This window comes from Acomys minous, assembly GCF_964271855.1.
Source record: "Acomys minous genome assembly, chromosome: 14".
Classification (NCBI taxonomy): Eukaryota; Metazoa; Chordata; class Mammalia; order Rodentia; family Muridae; genus Acomys; species Acomys minous.
In genome coordinates, this window is record NC_140496.1 from 6,146,732 (window position 1) to 6,162,482 (window position 15,751).

The 15,751-nt window shown below is 58.1% G+C and overlaps 1 protein-coding gene across 1 annotated transcript in view; it reads left to right on the plus strand.

The window, feature by feature from the left end:
* PIEZO1 (piezo type mechanosensitive ion channel component 1 (Er blood group)) overlaps window positions 1–15,751 on the plus strand; it is a 64,313-nt gene that overhangs the window by 46,028 nt on the left and 2,534 nt on the right. Inside the window, exons 10-44 of the mRNA XM_084755979.1 lie at window positions 72–159; window positions 1,110–1,210; window positions 1,435–1,692; window positions 2,356–2,467; window positions 2,590–2,768; window positions 2,850–2,998; window positions 3,143–3,325; window positions 3,525–3,640; window positions 4,094–4,254; window positions 4,411–4,587; window positions 4,955–5,080; window positions 5,167–5,367; window positions 5,776–5,980; window positions 7,461–7,565; window positions 8,060–8,213; window positions 8,301–8,544; window positions 8,664–8,760; window positions 8,854–9,025; window positions 9,427–9,516; window positions 9,591–9,691; window positions 10,225–10,296; window positions 10,641–10,741; window positions 11,276–11,366; window positions 11,438–11,494; window positions 11,579–11,751; window positions 11,887–11,993; window positions 12,191–12,397; window positions 12,604–12,862; window positions 12,932–13,120; window positions 13,257–13,566; window positions 13,928–14,063; window positions 14,157–14,304; window positions 14,422–14,636; window positions 14,769–14,927; window positions 15,015–15,162. Coding sequence (XP_084612105.1) covers window positions 72–159; window positions 1,110–1,210; window positions 1,435–1,692; window positions 2,356–2,467; window positions 2,590–2,768; window positions 2,850–2,998; window positions 3,143–3,325; window positions 3,525–3,640; window positions 4,094–4,254; window positions 4,411–4,587; window positions 4,955–5,080; window positions 5,167–5,367; window positions 5,776–5,980; window positions 7,461–7,565; window positions 8,060–8,213; window positions 8,301–8,544; window positions 8,664–8,760; window positions 8,854–9,025; window positions 9,427–9,516; window positions 9,591–9,691; window positions 10,225–10,296; window positions 10,641–10,741; window positions 11,276–11,366; window positions 11,438–11,494; window positions 11,579–11,751; window positions 11,887–11,993; window positions 12,191–12,397; window positions 12,604–12,862; window positions 12,932–13,120; window positions 13,257–13,566; window positions 13,928–14,063; window positions 14,157–14,304; window positions 14,422–14,636; window positions 14,769–14,927; window positions 15,015–15,162 — 5,391 coding nt within the window. The remainder of the gene's footprint in view (window positions 1–71; window positions 160–1,109; window positions 1,211–1,434; window positions 1,693–2,355; window positions 2,468–2,589; window positions 2,769–2,849; window positions 2,999–3,142; window positions 3,326–3,524; window positions 3,641–4,093; window positions 4,255–4,410; window positions 4,588–4,954; window positions 5,081–5,166; window positions 5,368–5,775; window positions 5,981–7,460; window positions 7,566–8,059; window positions 8,214–8,300; window positions 8,545–8,663; window positions 8,761–8,853; window positions 9,026–9,426; window positions 9,517–9,590; window positions 9,692–10,224; window positions 10,297–10,640; window positions 10,742–11,275; window positions 11,367–11,437; window positions 11,495–11,578; window positions 11,752–11,886; window positions 11,994–12,190; window positions 12,398–12,603; window positions 12,863–12,931; window positions 13,121–13,256; window positions 13,567–13,927; window positions 14,064–14,156; window positions 14,305–14,421; window positions 14,637–14,768; window positions 14,928–15,014; window positions 15,163–15,751) is intronic.

Sequence of the window (15,751 nt, forward strand, 5' to 3'; positions counted from 1 at the left end):
GGTGGTCAAGGGTACAGGAAAGCCACGGGGAGCCGCCTGCTGCAGCCGCCTCACCCATATATCCTCTGCAGTGCGTGATGCCCACATCCACAGAGCCTGACATCGACAACTGCACCGTGCATGTCCTGAGCAGCCAGAGCCCCGTGCGCCAGCGTCCCAGTGAGTTACAAGATCTGTGGCCATGGGGATGCCCTCCTGGCAACACTTATTAGCGGGGCCCGTGCATGCTGATCTCTCTATGGGCAGGCTGGTCAAGGGCTGCCCCCTGGTGGCTAAAGGTCTTATACGCACTCCTTGCCTTGTGCCTGAACCTCCCAAGGCCAAGCCTATGGCTAAATAGCTGAGCCTCAAGGTCTTTGGGCTGGTCCTTCAGGTCTCCCACTCTCTGTTCTCAGGTGGGAACTGGCTACCCATGGCTTAAGGTCCCAGGAGCCTCTGTCATCCTGGGTGTCACTGGTTTACATTACTGTGGAGACAACTAGGTCTTTTTCTGGGTCCTTATTTCTTTATCTTGAACTTTTGAAATTAATTAATTACTTTATTTATTTGTGTGTGCGTGTGTGTTGGTATCAAGCTATTGTATACATGTGGAAGTCGGAGGACAACTCGCAGGAGTTGGTTCTCTCTACTATGGGGCTTGAACTCAGGTACTCTGGCTTGGTGGCAGGCACCTTAACCTCTGAGCCATCTTGCAGAGCTCTGCCTTGAACTTTGGTGTTGGATTATTTTCTGATACTCAGGCTTGGCTACAAGACCTTGCATGGCAGCCTTGCACTGCACTACCAGGCTACATTTCCTGGCCTCTGTTTTTGCAACTTGTCATTGTGTGGTGTGTGCGAGTCACGGGTCTTAAAGGGCCACCCCTCCTGCATCAGAGTCTTAAAAAGTGAGGCCAGTAGGGTCTGGCCAGGGTCACATGACATTCCAGAAGGGTCAGATGCTTCTGTTGTTTTTCGCCAGCATCCACTGTGGCTGCCTCGTGAGCCTGGCCCCCTCCCACCTGTAAGGCCGTGCCAGTGGCCTGCTCTGTCCTTTAGGGCCACAGTGAGAATGGGGGAAGGGACTCCACAGGGTTCCCATGTGGCAGCTAATCTCAGTCCTACCCCCAGCCCGCCCCAGACTGGCCGAGCTGAAAGAGATGTCGCCTCTCCATGGCCTGGGCCACCTCATCATGGACCAGAGCTATGTGTGTGCCCTGATCGCCATGATGGTAAGGAACAGCCCCCAGGGCCACTGCAGGGAGGGGATGCAGTTTATTTTAGAAACTGAGGCCCCAGTCACCAGAAACGGTGCTGGAACTGCCCACGGGAGTCACTGACCGTCCATAGCTGTGCAGTGTGTGCATGCACATGCTGTGCATGGGCTACCTCATGGCGGGGCGCTTACCACTGGGGGCTGAAGAGCTGGCCCTGCCCACTGTCCCCGGCTGTCCAGGTGTGGAGCATCACGTACCACAGTTGGTTGACCTTCGTGCTGCTGCTCTGGGCCTGCCTCATCTGGACTGTGCGTAGCCGCCACCAGTTCGCCATGCTCTGCTCGCCCTTCATCCTGCTGTACGGGCTGACGCTCTGCTGCCTGCGCTATGTGTGGGCCATGGAGCTCCCCGAGCTGCCCACTACCCTGGGCCCTGTCAGTCTACACCAGCTGGGGTTGGAGCACACACGCTACCCCTGCCTGGACCTTGGTGCCATGGTGAGTGTCATTGGCCACATGTGGGTGGTGGTGGGATTTCTCCCCAGGCACTCAGGAAGATATTATTAATGTTCTGTTGATTGGCCTCTTGTCCGGCCGGGTAGAGACTGTCTGAAGTCAGCACTGAGTTCCCGTGGGTCCACCCTAGGATGCAGAAGTTGTTCAAAGCCTGTTAGCTGAGTGCTATTGCAAGTGCTGTCTTCATGCCCTTGATGCTGTGGGTGTCCCTGTGTATTCTTCCCGCCTGACAGGGCTCCACTATGTGGCCTTGGGTGTCCATGACTCATGTCTGGTCAGTTTGGCTCTTAGGTCACCCGGGTGTCCCCGCACGAGGCAGGTATATAACTGTCTCGATGCCTGTCCCTTGTTTGTGGGCTGATGGCTTATAATGTATCTCAAGCAGGGCTGTGAGTCCATATGTGTATACCAGTATGAACATCTGTATGCATCTGTATGTGTGTGAGTGTAAACTTGTGAGTTTGGCCGAAGTATGTAAGGTTGTGAGCTGTCATCTGTGAGTCTTTCCTGTACATCTGTGGATCTGTGGCCATGTAAACCTACACATGTGAGTGAGGTTGGGTTTGTGGTCATGTAAGGGGCTGGGGGCCTCCCATGGCCCTGTGTCACGGCCTGGGCCCTCACTGACACCCCTGCTCCCCACAGCTGCTCTATCTGCTCACATTCTGGCTCCTGCTTCGTCAATTCGTGAAGGAGAAGCTGCTGAAGAAGGCAAAGGTGCCCGCTGCGCTGCTGGAGGTCACGGTGGCGGACGCGGGTAAGTAGCATGCGGGGTTGGAGTGGCCTCCACCCCCCCACCCTACCCCCATCACGCCCCCTCCCCCCCAGCTGTACTCTCTCTGCCAAGGCCATCACTCTGCCCCCCGCCGTGCTCTACAGAGCCCACCCAGACGCAGACTCTGCTGCGGAGCCTGGGGGAGCTGGTCACAGGCATCTACGCCAAGTACTGGATCTACGTGTGCGCTGGCATGTTCATCGTAGTCAGCTTCGCTGGCCGCCTGGTGGTCTACAAAATCGTCTACATGTTCCTCTTCCTGCTGTGCCTCACACTGTTCCAGGTGCCCACAGTGAGGGGCAGGTAGGGCTAGCGCGTGGGGCCCTGCCCCTCGCCCGCCTTGCTCACCAGCCACCGCCTGCAGGTCTACTACAGCCTGTGGAGGAGGCTGCTCCGTGTCTTCTGGTGGCTCGTGGTTGCCTATACTATGATGGTGCTCATTGCAGTATACACCTTCCAGTTCCAGGACTTTCCCACCTACTGGCGCAACCTCACGGGCTTTACGGATGAGCAGTGAGTAGGGCACAGCTGAGCCGCTCCCTTCAGGGCAGTAGCGGCACGTTCCCCTGTGCCCACCCCACGCCTAGGCCCCACTCCTGTCCACAATGGGTGCCGGGGCAGGGCAGAGTGAAGTGCTGATGGCTTCTCTTCTGCCAGGCTGGGGGACCTGGGCCTGGAGCAGTTCAGCGTGTCGGAGCTCTTTTCCAGCATCCTCATCCCTGGCTTCTTCCTGCTGGCCTGCATCCTGCAGCTGCACTACTTCCACCGGCCCTTCATGCAACTCACCGACCTGGAGCACGTGCCCCCGCCAGGCACCCGCCGCCCCCGATGGGCTCACAGGTTTACTGCCTTCAAGAGTGGTTTTGGTTTGTGGGACCAGGGATGGCGCAGGGCGGGGGGGGGGGGGGGATGCTGGGGGTGCTGTGTCACAGGCTTAGCTGACGGATCTCAGCTTGAGCAGCAGCCATGATGCTGCTTCCAGCGGTGGGGAAGACAGAGGCGGGAACACAGGCAGGAAGTGACTCTTGGGCTTTCCCAGGCAGGACGCAGTGAGCGAGGCCCCTCTGCTACAGCATCAGGAGGAGGAGGAGGAAGTCTTCCGGGATGATGGGCTGGGCGCGGATGGGCCCCACCAGGCCACACAAGTCCCTGAGGGTGAGTCTGGACACAGCCCCAGGAGGCACACAAGGTGCCAAGAAGTGTATCTGTGTTGAGTTCTGCCACCTCCTGGCTGTGGCTTTGAGGAAGGCACACATGAGCCCCAGAGACTCCCACCCTCCTTTCTGGCCCTGCCTCTTTCTCTCTGAGCCCAGACCCCTCCCCGCCATGCTCTACCCCTTCCACATTGAACTGCACCGCATCGCCGCTGAGCCTCACCCTCCTCACCAAGCCCTGCCCGCTCTCTAGGCCTATCCCTCTCTCTGAGCCTTTCCCCTCCTTACTGAACCCCACTTTCTCCACCCTACCATCAGCATCAAGTCCCCCCACCACCACCGCTTTTACACTCTACCCTCTAACCAAATCCCACTGGACTAAGCCTCGCCCCTATCACTTCTGCCTACCCCTTCACCAAGGCCTATGCCTCCGCACTGTGCCCCACCTCCACAGGTGCAGCCAGCAAGTGGGGCCTGGTGGCCGACCGGCTGCTGGACCTCGCAGCCAGCTTCTCAGATGTCCTCACCCGCATCCAGGTGTTTGTTCGGCGCCTGCTAGAACTGCACGTCTTCAAGCTAGTAGCCCTCTACACCGTCTGGGTGGCCCTGAAAGAAGTGAGTGCAGCGTTCTGGGCACAGTTTTCCTTTGGGTGAAGCAGGGTCCCTCCCAGCCTGGCTTTGTCGGGTGCTCCGGAGCCAAGCCTGACAGGTTATGGCAGGTTGCCCTGGAGCCTAGTGCGGGTTTGCCCACTGCTTGTCTGTTCCCCGCAGGTGTCTGTGATGAACCTGCTGCTGGTGGTGCTGTGGGCCTTCGCCCTGCCCTATCCGCGCTTCCGGCCCATGGCCTCCTGCCTGTCCACCGTGTGGACCTGTGTCATCATTGTGTGCAAGATGCTCTATCAGCTCAAGATTGTCAACCCACACGAATACTCCAGCAACTGCACTGAGGTGCGGGCACGGGGGATCCCTAGGGCCCCGGGGCTTCTGGAGGGGAGGTCCCAACAGCACTGATTCCTCATGGCACGTAGAGACACTGGGTCGGTGACTCCTGCAATGAGAGTAGGGAAGCCCTCAGGACAGCTGTGCCTAGAGACTCACCTGGCTCCACCATTCCTATTTGGGCATCTATTTACACCTCTGGCCTTGATCTGTCCGCCCTTCCCAATCAAGGGAGCCCCAAGACTGACAGTCCTATGAAACCTCTGGTAGGACCCAACCAGGAGCTTCAGCTGTGGAATGGGCTTAAGATTAGCACCCATAGTCCCCACTTCATCCTAACCTGGGGCCTGGGGTTCATGCTCACCCCTCTTTGCAGCCTTTCCCCAACAGTACCAACCTGCAGCCCATGGAGATCAACCAGTCTTTGCTGTACCGTGGCCCTGTCGACCCTGCCAACTGGTTTGGGGTGCGAAAGGGCTTCCCTAACCTGGGCTATATCCAGGTGAGTGGGGACTGGCAGTCAGGGTCGATGGTCCTTGATGACCCCTGAGGGGTTCCCCACTGACCCCTGACCCCCCACCTTCACAGAACCACCTGCAGATCCTTCTGCTGCTGGTGTTTGAGGCTGTGGTGTACCGGCGCCAAGATCACTATCGCCGGCAGCACCAGCAGGCCCCGCTGCCTGCCCAGGCCGTGTGTGCACATGGCACCCGCCAGAGGCTGGACCGGGACCTGCTTAGCTGCCTCAAATATTTCATCAACTTCTTCTTCTACAAATTTGGGCTGGAGGTGAGTCCTTTTGGCAGGACTGATGGCAGGAGGCTCCACCAAGCATCCCTAATGATGCCCAAGTACTCTAAGTACAGCCTTCCCCGAGGCCAGCTCAGAGGCTTGCCACAGTGTCCAGGAAGGTCAGGGAGGTTGGACTGCATCTTCCATGGCAGGAGTAGGCCAAGGCTGACCAGTGTCTGGAGTTAAAAGTCTCCCAGCCACGGAGCTCCTCATCCCTCTGCCTCGGCTCCCTCCAAGTACGGGGGAGATGTGTCTAGCTTCTGCTGCCTTCCTAGGATGGTCTGGGCAACTGGCGCGTCCCCCCCCTCCCCCGCCCCAGTAAAGCTGTGCCACTCTGTGCCCTCAGGGCAGGGGTGCCCTGGGCCGTGGGCCTGAAGCATTAAGTCCCCGCCCGTATCCCTGTAGATCTGCTTCCTGATGGCCGTGAACGTGATCGGGCAGCGCATGAACTTCATGGTGATCTTACACGGCTGCTGGCTGGTGGCCATCCTCACTCGCCGGCGCCGCGAGGCCATCGCCCGCCTCTGGCCCAATTACTGTCTGTTCCTCACATTGTTCCTGCTGTACCAGTATCTGCTGTGCCTGGGCGTGCCACCCGCACTGTGCATTGGTAAGCCACGGGATGAGGGGCTTCCAGTTGCATGGAAACTCACGGGCTGTTCCCTGTCCACCCTGCTGGGCTTTGTGCATGTACCCTCTGTGGCCTGCACATTATTCTCTCTAGGCCACTTGAGCCATAGCTGGAGCATTGCCACTTAGTGCGGGCTCGAGGTTGGCTTTCTGAGGGCAGGGCTGTGGCGCCTCTTGACAGCCCATTACAGCCGTGCCATTGTCAGGTGTGTAGTCTGTAGTAAAATGGCGCCAGTTCTTTCTCGTAGCTGTTTGCAGTTTGGCCTTTCCCCTGCATCCTCTGCCTCTTTCATCCAACTTCTCCCATCCCTGTGACATTTCTGGACAGCCAGCTTGGTGGCTTTGCCACAGGCCCCGAGAGTTGGATGTGCCTGACTAAGCACGAAGAACTCTGATCACATGGGCTTTTACGATGGTGCCAGGGAGCCGGTGTGGCCCACGACTATAGCCAGGCTTTCCCATTTAGCCTGTTCTGAAGCAGCCTTGCCTGCCTACATTGGGGTGCTACACGGTTAACACAGGGTGCTCCCTGCTCCAGGGACGGCAAGAGTTTCAAGTCTCCAGTTGTCCCCCTGTCCCAGGTTGTGAGGACCCAGTAGGCATCCCGGCTCATCCGACTGTGGCAGCTGGGCGGTTCCTGGGGTTTCCCTTGTCCTCTGTGTCCTTGATGAATGGACAACCTCTCCTCCCTGTGAGATTGCCCGGGATGTCCCCTGCCCTGGGTTATGTACCTGGGACAGTTTCACACATTTCTTAGAGGGCCCTGGTTCTTGGCAAGCGTGCCCACTACCCTGCACGGCTCTTCATGCAGATCTGTGCAGTCAGCCATGCCCTCTGTCGGGCACCAGCCTAACTTCTGTCCAGTTCTGGAATGTCACAGAATAGAATGGCGCACTGCGCCTTTGTTGCATTGGTTTCTGTCTCTTAGCGAGCGTAGGCGAAGTTCCTCAGGTGTTTGCTTTCTGTCGGCGGGTTACGGCAGGGTCCTCCCGGTGTCCAGTCTCACTTAGGGAGAATTCTTCAGGTGTTGTCTCCTCAGCAGCAATAGCCAGGGTGTGTAGTAGCTGAAGGATTTCTGGGTTGTTTGTAGCTTTGGGTTATTGTTTTATATGTTTTCCTTAAACTGTATGAACCATAATTCATTCCAAATACTAGTATGTCCTTGGGATGTACCTGCCCTGTCTCAGGTGAGGCTCACCATGGTCTTGCCCTCTGACCCATCCGTGGGTTCCTCTGCCACGCCCAGCCCCCTCAAGCCTGGTGTAGTTTCAGCATGGAAATCATGTCCTCTTAGAATCTCTCACTCTGTGGGCCGGTGTCCTTGAGACTGTGTATGTAGTGCCGAGAACAAGTCCTAACCACACTGGAATGCGTGACACAGGGACCAGTTTCTGAGGCTCCTGGTAGCAGTGGGGAGACAGGACAGCTTTTGCCCTTTCTGGTGTGTCCCCTATGTACAGACTACCCCTGGCGCTGGAGCAAGGCCATCCCCATGAATTCTGCTCTCATCAAGTGGCTGTACCTGCCCGACTTCTTCAGAGCACCCAACTCCACCAACCTTATCAGTAAGTGCAACTCCTGCCACTCATCCCGGGCGCCTGCCCGTCCCCAGGAGAATGTAAGGTCTCCATAGGCACAAGGGAACTTCACCGGGAACCAGCAAGGGGTCAGGCTGTCTAGGTGTTGAAACTGAGTGGTGCCTCACTCCACAGAAGAGCCATGCTACCCCACAGCCTCACGCACACACACAAGCCATGTCAGAGAGTGTGTGCGCACACAGTGGTAAGTACACACACACACACACACACACACACACACACACACACACACGGAGGGCCTCGCAGTGTGCCGGGAGATCCACGCAGGCTGTGTTCCCTGACATGCGTGCACGTGTACGGCGCACACATAGACTGGTGTGTCCTCATTATGACACCTTCCTGGTTCCAGCTTTCATGTATAGACACTATCTGAGTTGTCAAGTGGGAACAGTCCCTGGCATTGTAGTCTTCCTCCTCCATGGGCGAGCTGCATGCCCTACAACCACCCTCCTGTCCTGCAGGTGACTTTCTCCTGCTGCTCTGCGCCTCCCAGCAGTGGCAAGTGTTCTCGGCTGAGCGTACGGAGGAGTGGCAGCGCGTGGCTGGCATCAACACTGACCACCTGGAGCCCCTGCGTGGGGAGCCCAACCCTGTGCCCAACTTCATCCACTGCAGGTAGGTCCCACACTGCCCACTCTGAAGCACCTGCTGAGGGCCTGTCTGGGCTGACCCAGTGACCTCAGTGACATCTTCACTTGCCAGGTCCTATCTGGATATGCTGAAGGTGGCCGTCTTCCGGTACCTGTTCTGGCTGGTGCTTGTGGTGGTGTTTGTCACAGGGGCCACCCGCATCAGCATTTTTGGGCTAGGGTACCTGCTGGCCTGCTTCTACTTGCTGCTCTTCGGCACCACCCTGCTGCAGAAGGACACGCGAGCCCAGCTTGTGCTGTGGGACTGCCTCATCCTCTACAACGTCACAGTCATCATCTCCAAGAATATGTTGTCGGTGAGCGGACTGCCCACACGGCCCTGCCCCAGCCCACCCCAGGAGCCCTGGGCTAACCTGCCCCCTGCCCCAGCCCACCCCAGGAGCCCTGGGCTAACCTACCCCACTCCTGCCCCCAGCTCCTGTCCTGTGTCTTTGTGGAACAAATGCAGAGCAACTTCTGCTGGGTCATCCAGCTCTTCAGCCTCGTGTGCACAGTCAAAGGCTACTACAATCGTGAGTGGGCAAGAAACGTGGGTGAGGGGCAGGCTCAAGGCTCCCCACGGCTTCTGGTGCTGACCCCTAGCCATGCTGGCCTCTGCCTCACAGCCAAAGAGATGATGACAAAGGACCGGGACTGCCTGCTGCCTGTGGAGGAGGCCGGTATCATCTGGGACAGCGTCTGTTTCTTCTTCCTGCTTCTGCAGCGGCGCGTCTTTCTCAGTCACTACTTCCTGCATGTCAGTGCTGACCTGAAGGCCACTGCCCTGCAGGCCTCCAGGTCGGCCAGCTGCTCCTCCTGGGTGGGGGACGTTTCCCCCATTCTCAGCAATGAATCCCTGGCACTTTGACATCCTTACTGCCCGTGGCTGGGTTCCAGAAGGCAGTGTGTCTCCCAGTAGCCTGAGTGTCCCTTTCTGCCCCTGGAGCTCAACTTAGGGTTAGCAGCTTCATCTACCTAGCCCAGGGTTGCCACCCAATGTTCCTTCCTGTGATGGTGTCCTGCCCTAGGTAAGGAGGTGGCAGAAGGCATTTCCTCTCTATGGCTACAGGTGGCAGGTGGCAGGCCACATGCCTCAGTATGAGTAGGAGGACCAGGCAGGTTCTCTAAGGGATGGGGACTTGAACCCAGCCAATCCTGGAGGTAGAGATAAGCGCTGAGGTCTCAACTCTTCCCTGCAGGGGCTTTGCCCTCTACAACGCCGCCAACCTTAAGAGCATCAATTTCCACCGCCAGGCTGAGGAGAAGTCCCTGGCCCAGCTGAAAAGACAGTAGGTGTTATCTGGGCTAGGGACCCTTGACCCTTCTGGCCAGCCTGGCGCTTAGAGCTCCTTCCTACTTACAGGATGACGCGCATCCGTGCCAAACAGGAGAAGTACAAGCAGAGTCAGGCAAGCCGTGGCCAGCTCCAGTCCACAGACCCCCAGGATCCCAGCCAGGAGCCAGGTAAGCATGGACGATGCCCACCACCTCAGAGGATACCTCCACACACCCAACCCAACCCCCGACACACACGCACTACATCCAGATGCGTTTGTGCTGCTGAAGGCTCTCCGCACCTGTGCCAAGTGGTGTGCCACAGACACCCCACCCCACCCCCGACACACATGCACCTGCATCAGGCATGTTTGTGCTGCTGAAGGCTTCCCCCACCTGTGCCAAGTGGTGTGCCACAGGGCCCCGCACCTTTGTCCTGTGCTGTGTGTAAGTGGTGTGCCATGGGACCCTCCCCCAGTCCTGTGCCATGTGACATGTTTCCCTCTGTCCCTGCAGGCCATATGGCCTCCTGGGACTGTCTACCTTTGCACTTGTGGCCCCTCTCCATCCCTCCAAGGCTCTGAGACGTGTGGCACCACATGGAACCTTGTCACTGCAGGAGTTCTGTGTCTGTTTCTGTCTCTGCCATGTGCCCTTGTGCCCAAGATAGGCTGCCCTTACAGGCTCCCCTGCTTGTTCACGCTTGCCTCGCTGCTCCACAGGGCCTGACAGCCCAGGGGGCTCCTCCCCGCCACGGACACAGTGGTGGCGACCCTGGCTGGACCACGCCACAGGTACCCTGCCTCGACCCCTCTGCACTCCTGCTATTGACCCTACTGCCTCCTAGCTTCCCCTTGTCCTGTGTGCTTGTGTCAGGCCCTCTGGCCTGTGCATGGTTCTCTGTTCTGTTCACGGACCACCTTCCCCATCCTGCTGAACCCTGGCTGGGATGCTCCTAGTGGGAAGGGTGGCGCTCAAGCAAGGCCAAGTGGGTGGAAGATGCTGAGGGGAACAGCTTAGCCACGGGTCTGCTACCACCCAACTCAAACCTGAAGGTAGGGACCCCAGGACTTCTCAGGGGCTTGCTGTGGAGACTGGCTCTCACATACACATACTCTCTCTCCCCTGCTGACTACAGTCATCCACTCTGGGGACTACTTCCTGTTTGAGTCGGATAGTGAGGAGGAAGAGGAGGCCACACCTGAGGACCCCAGGCCTGCAGCACAGAGTGCCTTCCAGGTGAGGTGGAGCCATGCCTTCCTGTTCTGTCAGTGGAATTCCTGAGTGGGGCATTGGGTGTGGACAGACATCGGAGGGCCCTGGAGTCCACCTAGCCCTTTGGACCTGTCCAGGCAGCTAGGGAAACAGGCTGCGATGTGAGTGAGGGTCACAGGCAGCCACCTAGTCACCTGCCACATTTCCTGAAAGTCCTGGCTCTGGCGTCCTCCTCCTCACCTCATGGATTCTATGGCCACCACCTGGTCTGAGAGAAAGGCTACATGTGTCTACTTGATACTGGTGTCATGGGACTAGGAGAGGCCTTGGCACTTGTCACCCTAGGCAGCTGCATGTCTGTCTTCCTGTCAGAGTCTCTGGAGTCTGTTTCCAAAGAGGGCTTGTGGGGGTTGAAGACCCACAGCTCGATACAGAGCAGACCTAGGATCTGGTCCATGGCTGGTCCTCCAACCTCCATCTTGGGATGGGACCGTGATGCCAGGCCAGAAGCCTCAGGTTACAGAGTCCAGGGTTCTAACTAGGAAGTCTGGCTGGCAGATGGCGTACCAGGCATGGGTAACCAACGCCCAGACAGTGCTGAGGCAGCGTCGGGAGCGGGCACGGCAGGAGCGGACAGAACAGCAGGCTGGTGAGTTGTGTTTGGGGTCTCTAGGAGGGGAGCTGCAGGATATGCAGTTGTCTGACTATCTCTGTGCCCAGGAGGTGACCTGAGCCAAGAGGTGGAGCCAGCAGAAGCCCCAGAGGAAGATATGGCAGGTGTGTGGACTTGCTGGGAAGGAGGCAGAGGGCGAAGGGCTCTTGTGGCTAGCCAACCCTCTAGCACCGTCCTGCTCTCTCTAGGCCACAGCCATGTGATGCAGCGTGTGCTGAGCACCATGCAGTTCCTGTGGGTGCTGGGCCAGGCCACGGTAGACGGGCTGACACGCTGGCTGCGTGCGTTCACGAAGCACCATCGCACCATGAGTGACGTGCTGCGCGCTGAGCGCTACCTGCTCACTCAGGAGCTTCTGCGGGTAAGTGCCACTTGGGCCAAGCCTCCTCCTATAACTCAGCAAGGCCACACACCCCTACCTGCTGCCTGCTAAGCACGTGTGGAACAAAGCTGGGCCAATCCCAGTGGCCTGAGGGCTTCTCTATACTCTCTGCAGGGTGGAGAAGTACACCGAAGCGTGCTGGACCAGCTTTACGTGAGTGAAGCTGAGACCACGCTGTCAGGTCCCATGGAGACCCGTGATGGACCCAGCACAGCCTCAAGGTCAGTGTAGGGCCCATGAGGTCTGGGATGGGCCAGGGTCCCCATCCCTGCTTGTTCTCTGATCCCTGAGCTGTTGAGGACTCCATCGGGGTAGAGCGCTGTTCAGGGTTAACTTCCCTCTGTTGTTCTCCAAGCCCCGTCCCTCCGCCCTTCCCCAGGACCTAAGGATTGGCCCTCTCTGACCTTTTCTCCCACAGTGGGCTGGGAGCCGAAGAGCCTCTGAGCAGCATGACGGATGACACCAGCAGCCCCCTGAGCACAGGCTATAACACTCGCAGTGGCAGCGAGGAGATTATCACCGACACTGGGGACCTCCAGGCTCAGACCTCCCTGCATGGCTCCCAGGAGCTTCTAGCCAATGCCCGTACAAGGATGCGGACGGCCAGCGAGCTGCTCCTGGACAGGTGGGACAGGGCTAGGCTGTGTGCAGGCTTTCAAGGGAATTCTCCTGAGCAGGAAGCCTAGGGAAAGGAGCTGGGTGAGGGAGGCAGGAGCTGGCTTAGCCCAGGCCTGGGATCTGAGTCTGTCTGTTGCCATGGCTGCAGGCTGGGCTCTGTACCCCAGAGTTGCTCTTGGCTCTTGCCCCCAAACTCCTGTGGTCCTATGGCAGGCGCCTGCACATCCCCGAGCTGGAGGAAGCCGAGCAGTTTGAAGCACAGCAGGGCCGAACGCTGCGGCTGCTAAGAGCCGTGTACCAGTGTGTGGCCGCGCACTCGGAGCTGCTCTGCTACTTCATCATCATCCTCAACCACATGGTCACGGCCTCGGCTGCCTCCCTGGTGCTGCCTGTGCTTGTTTTCCTGTGGGCCATGTTGACCATCCCAAGGCCGAGCAAGCGCTTCTGGATGACGGCTATCGTCTTCACTGAGGTAGGTGGCATCTTGTAGGGCTCGGGGGGCCAGGTCATGCTGCCTGTGCTGAGGCACCCTGTCCTGCAGGTCATGGTGGTCACCAAGTACCTGTTCCAGTTTGGCTTCTTCCCCTGGAACAGCCACGTGGTGCTGCGGCGTTACGAGAACAAGCCCTACTTCCCTCCACGCATCCTGGGCCTCGAGAAAACCGACAGCTACATCAAGTATGACCTGGTGCAGCTTATGGCTCTCTTCTTCCACCGCTCTCAGCTACTGGTGAGCCCGCAAGGCAGGGCAGGGGTGGCAGGGGTCCAGTGGCCAAGCCCAGTGGCCAAGCCCAGTGGCCAAGCATGGGTGTGGTCTAACTATGCCCCGGGCTAGCCTTTTGACTGCTCCTCCGTGTTCTCCATAGTGCTATGGCCTCTGGGACCATGAGGAGGATCGATTGTCCAAGGACCATTGCAGGAATGGTGAGAAGGACCAGGAAGCCAAGGAAGAGTCAGAAGCTGTGTTGGAGTCGCAGCCTGAGACAGACACTGGGCATCCCTTGGAACTGGTGGTGGCTGGTACCCCAGGGGACCACACCCAAAGGAAAGGGAGTCTTAGCTCCAAGGATGGAATCCAAGAGCCCCAAGAGGACCTTAAGCCCCAGCATATGAAGAACAGCATACGCTTCAGGAGGAGGAAGGAGACGCCAAGATCCAAAGGAGCAGCAGCCATGAGTGAGAGCCCAGGGTAGACCCTTGCCAGGTTCCTGGGAGGGTAGGAGACACAGGTGACCTCTCATTTGGGGGTGGCCAGGCCAGCACAGGGACAACCCATTGGGCAGCATATAACTGCTCAGCGCTCTCCCAGTATCTGTCCTTGGAGTAGTCCCTGTACCCAGGACGAGATGTCTATGGGCCTGGGCTGAAGTCCCAAGGCTAACTCAAGGCTAACCCAAGGCTAACCTGAGAAAGGACACAGCCACAATTGCCCCTCACTGGTGACCGTGGGGAGGTTCCTGGGCTGTCGATAGAGTGGGGTGATGTCAGCCTGTTGGAGTGGGCTCACTGGTGCTCCCCTGGATGTACACATTCACAGAGGCCGAGCACAAGGAGGCGGAGGAAGAAAAAGGAGCTGCAGGGAGAAAGAGCCCACATCACAGTGGAGAAAAATCAAAGGTTCAGGAGAGAATGAAGGCAGCTGGGCGCCGGCTGCAGAGCCTCTGCCTGTCACTGTGAGAGGCCTGGCTGGGGATGGGGGGAGGGGGAGCACTGGGGGCAGGCAGGCAGTCCCCAGCTGGACGCTCTCTGTGGCTCTCCGTGCACAGGGCCCAGAGCATGTATCAGCCTCTGCGGCGTTTCTTCCATGACATTCTACACACCAAGTACCGGGCAGCCACTGATGTCTACGCTCTCATGTTCCTGGCCGACATTGTCGACTTCATCATCATCATCTTTGGGTTTTGGGCTTTTGGGGTAAGTTGACCTGGGACCCCAGAGTAGACGGCTGCTTTCTAGCCTTTGGAGTACATGGGCTTGGAGTTCTCAGGTGCACCGCAGCTCCACCTCCCCTACCTGTGTCCTCCGCTACAGAAGCACTCCGCAGCCACGGACATCGCGTCCTCACTGTCAGATGACCAGGTGCCTGAGGCCTTCCTGTTCATGCTGCTGGTCCAGTTCAGCACCATGGTCATCGACCGTGCCCTCTACCTGCGCAAGACTGTCCTGGGCAAGCTGGCCTTTCAGGTGGTCCTGGTGGTGGCCATTCACCTGTGGATGTTCTTCATCTTGCCAGCTGTCACCGAGAGGTAGGTGACGTGAGCCGCTGCCCTCTGGTGCCTCAGCCTGCCCTGCTGCACTACAACCCCTGGCTGTGGGTTGGCCTCCAGGACTGATTCTGTCATGTTTGCCTTTCCTGGCATCCTGTCCTGTCCTACCAGGATGTTCAGCCAGAATGCGGTGGCACAGCTGTGGTACTTCGTGAAGTGCATCTACTTTGCCCTGTCCGCCTACCAGATCCGCTGTGGCTACCCCACACGTATCCTGGGTAACTTCCTCACCAAGAAGTACAATCATCTGAACCTCTTCCTTTTCCAGGGGTGAGTGTGGTCTGCCTAGGGATCACGACAGAGCAGGGAGTAAGCCATTGCAGGCTGTCCCTGCTGATGGGACCCTGGCCCTGACAGGTTCCGTCTAGTGCCGTTCCTGGTGGAGCTGCGGGCAGTCATGGACTGGGTGTGGACTGACACCACACTGTCCCTGTCCAACTGGATGTGTGTGGAAGACATCTATGCCAACATCTTTATCATCAAGTGCAGCCGAGAGACAGAGAAGGTGCCAGGGCAAAGAGGATGGATGGGTACCTCTTGGAAATTCACAACCGCACTCATAGCGGCCCAGAGAAAGGATCTTTCTGGAACTCTTGTGGACAGCTGCAGTGGGCCCAGGGGACAGCAGGGGACAGTGGACTCCGGGCCCTTGGGTTTGGGTGGTGGGGTCAGGCAGATACTAGCCATGTGTTGCCAGGACCATTTCATGGTTTAGTATGCTTACAAAGTACAAGCGTCGACCACTGCAGCCAGCTTTATCACACCACCACCCCACAAAGAAACCGTGTCCCCTTTATTAACCGCTCTCCACCCCTGATGGTCTGTAGTCTACTTCCTGTCTGAGTTTGTCGTTTTAATAACACACCCATTTTGTACCAGGCTTCCTCCACTCAGCAGTGCTCCCAAGGGTCTTCTTGTGGTGGGTCAGGGATTCCGCGAGAGCCATGTAATAGATTCCATGGGTGAGGAAACCCTAACATATCTGTCCACCTTTCCACGGCCGAGCTGCTGCTGTTGTCACTGCGTGTCAGCCTACACGCGGCACTTCCGAGGTCCCCAGGCCTGACAGACGCTTCATGCGCTGCTACTGCCTG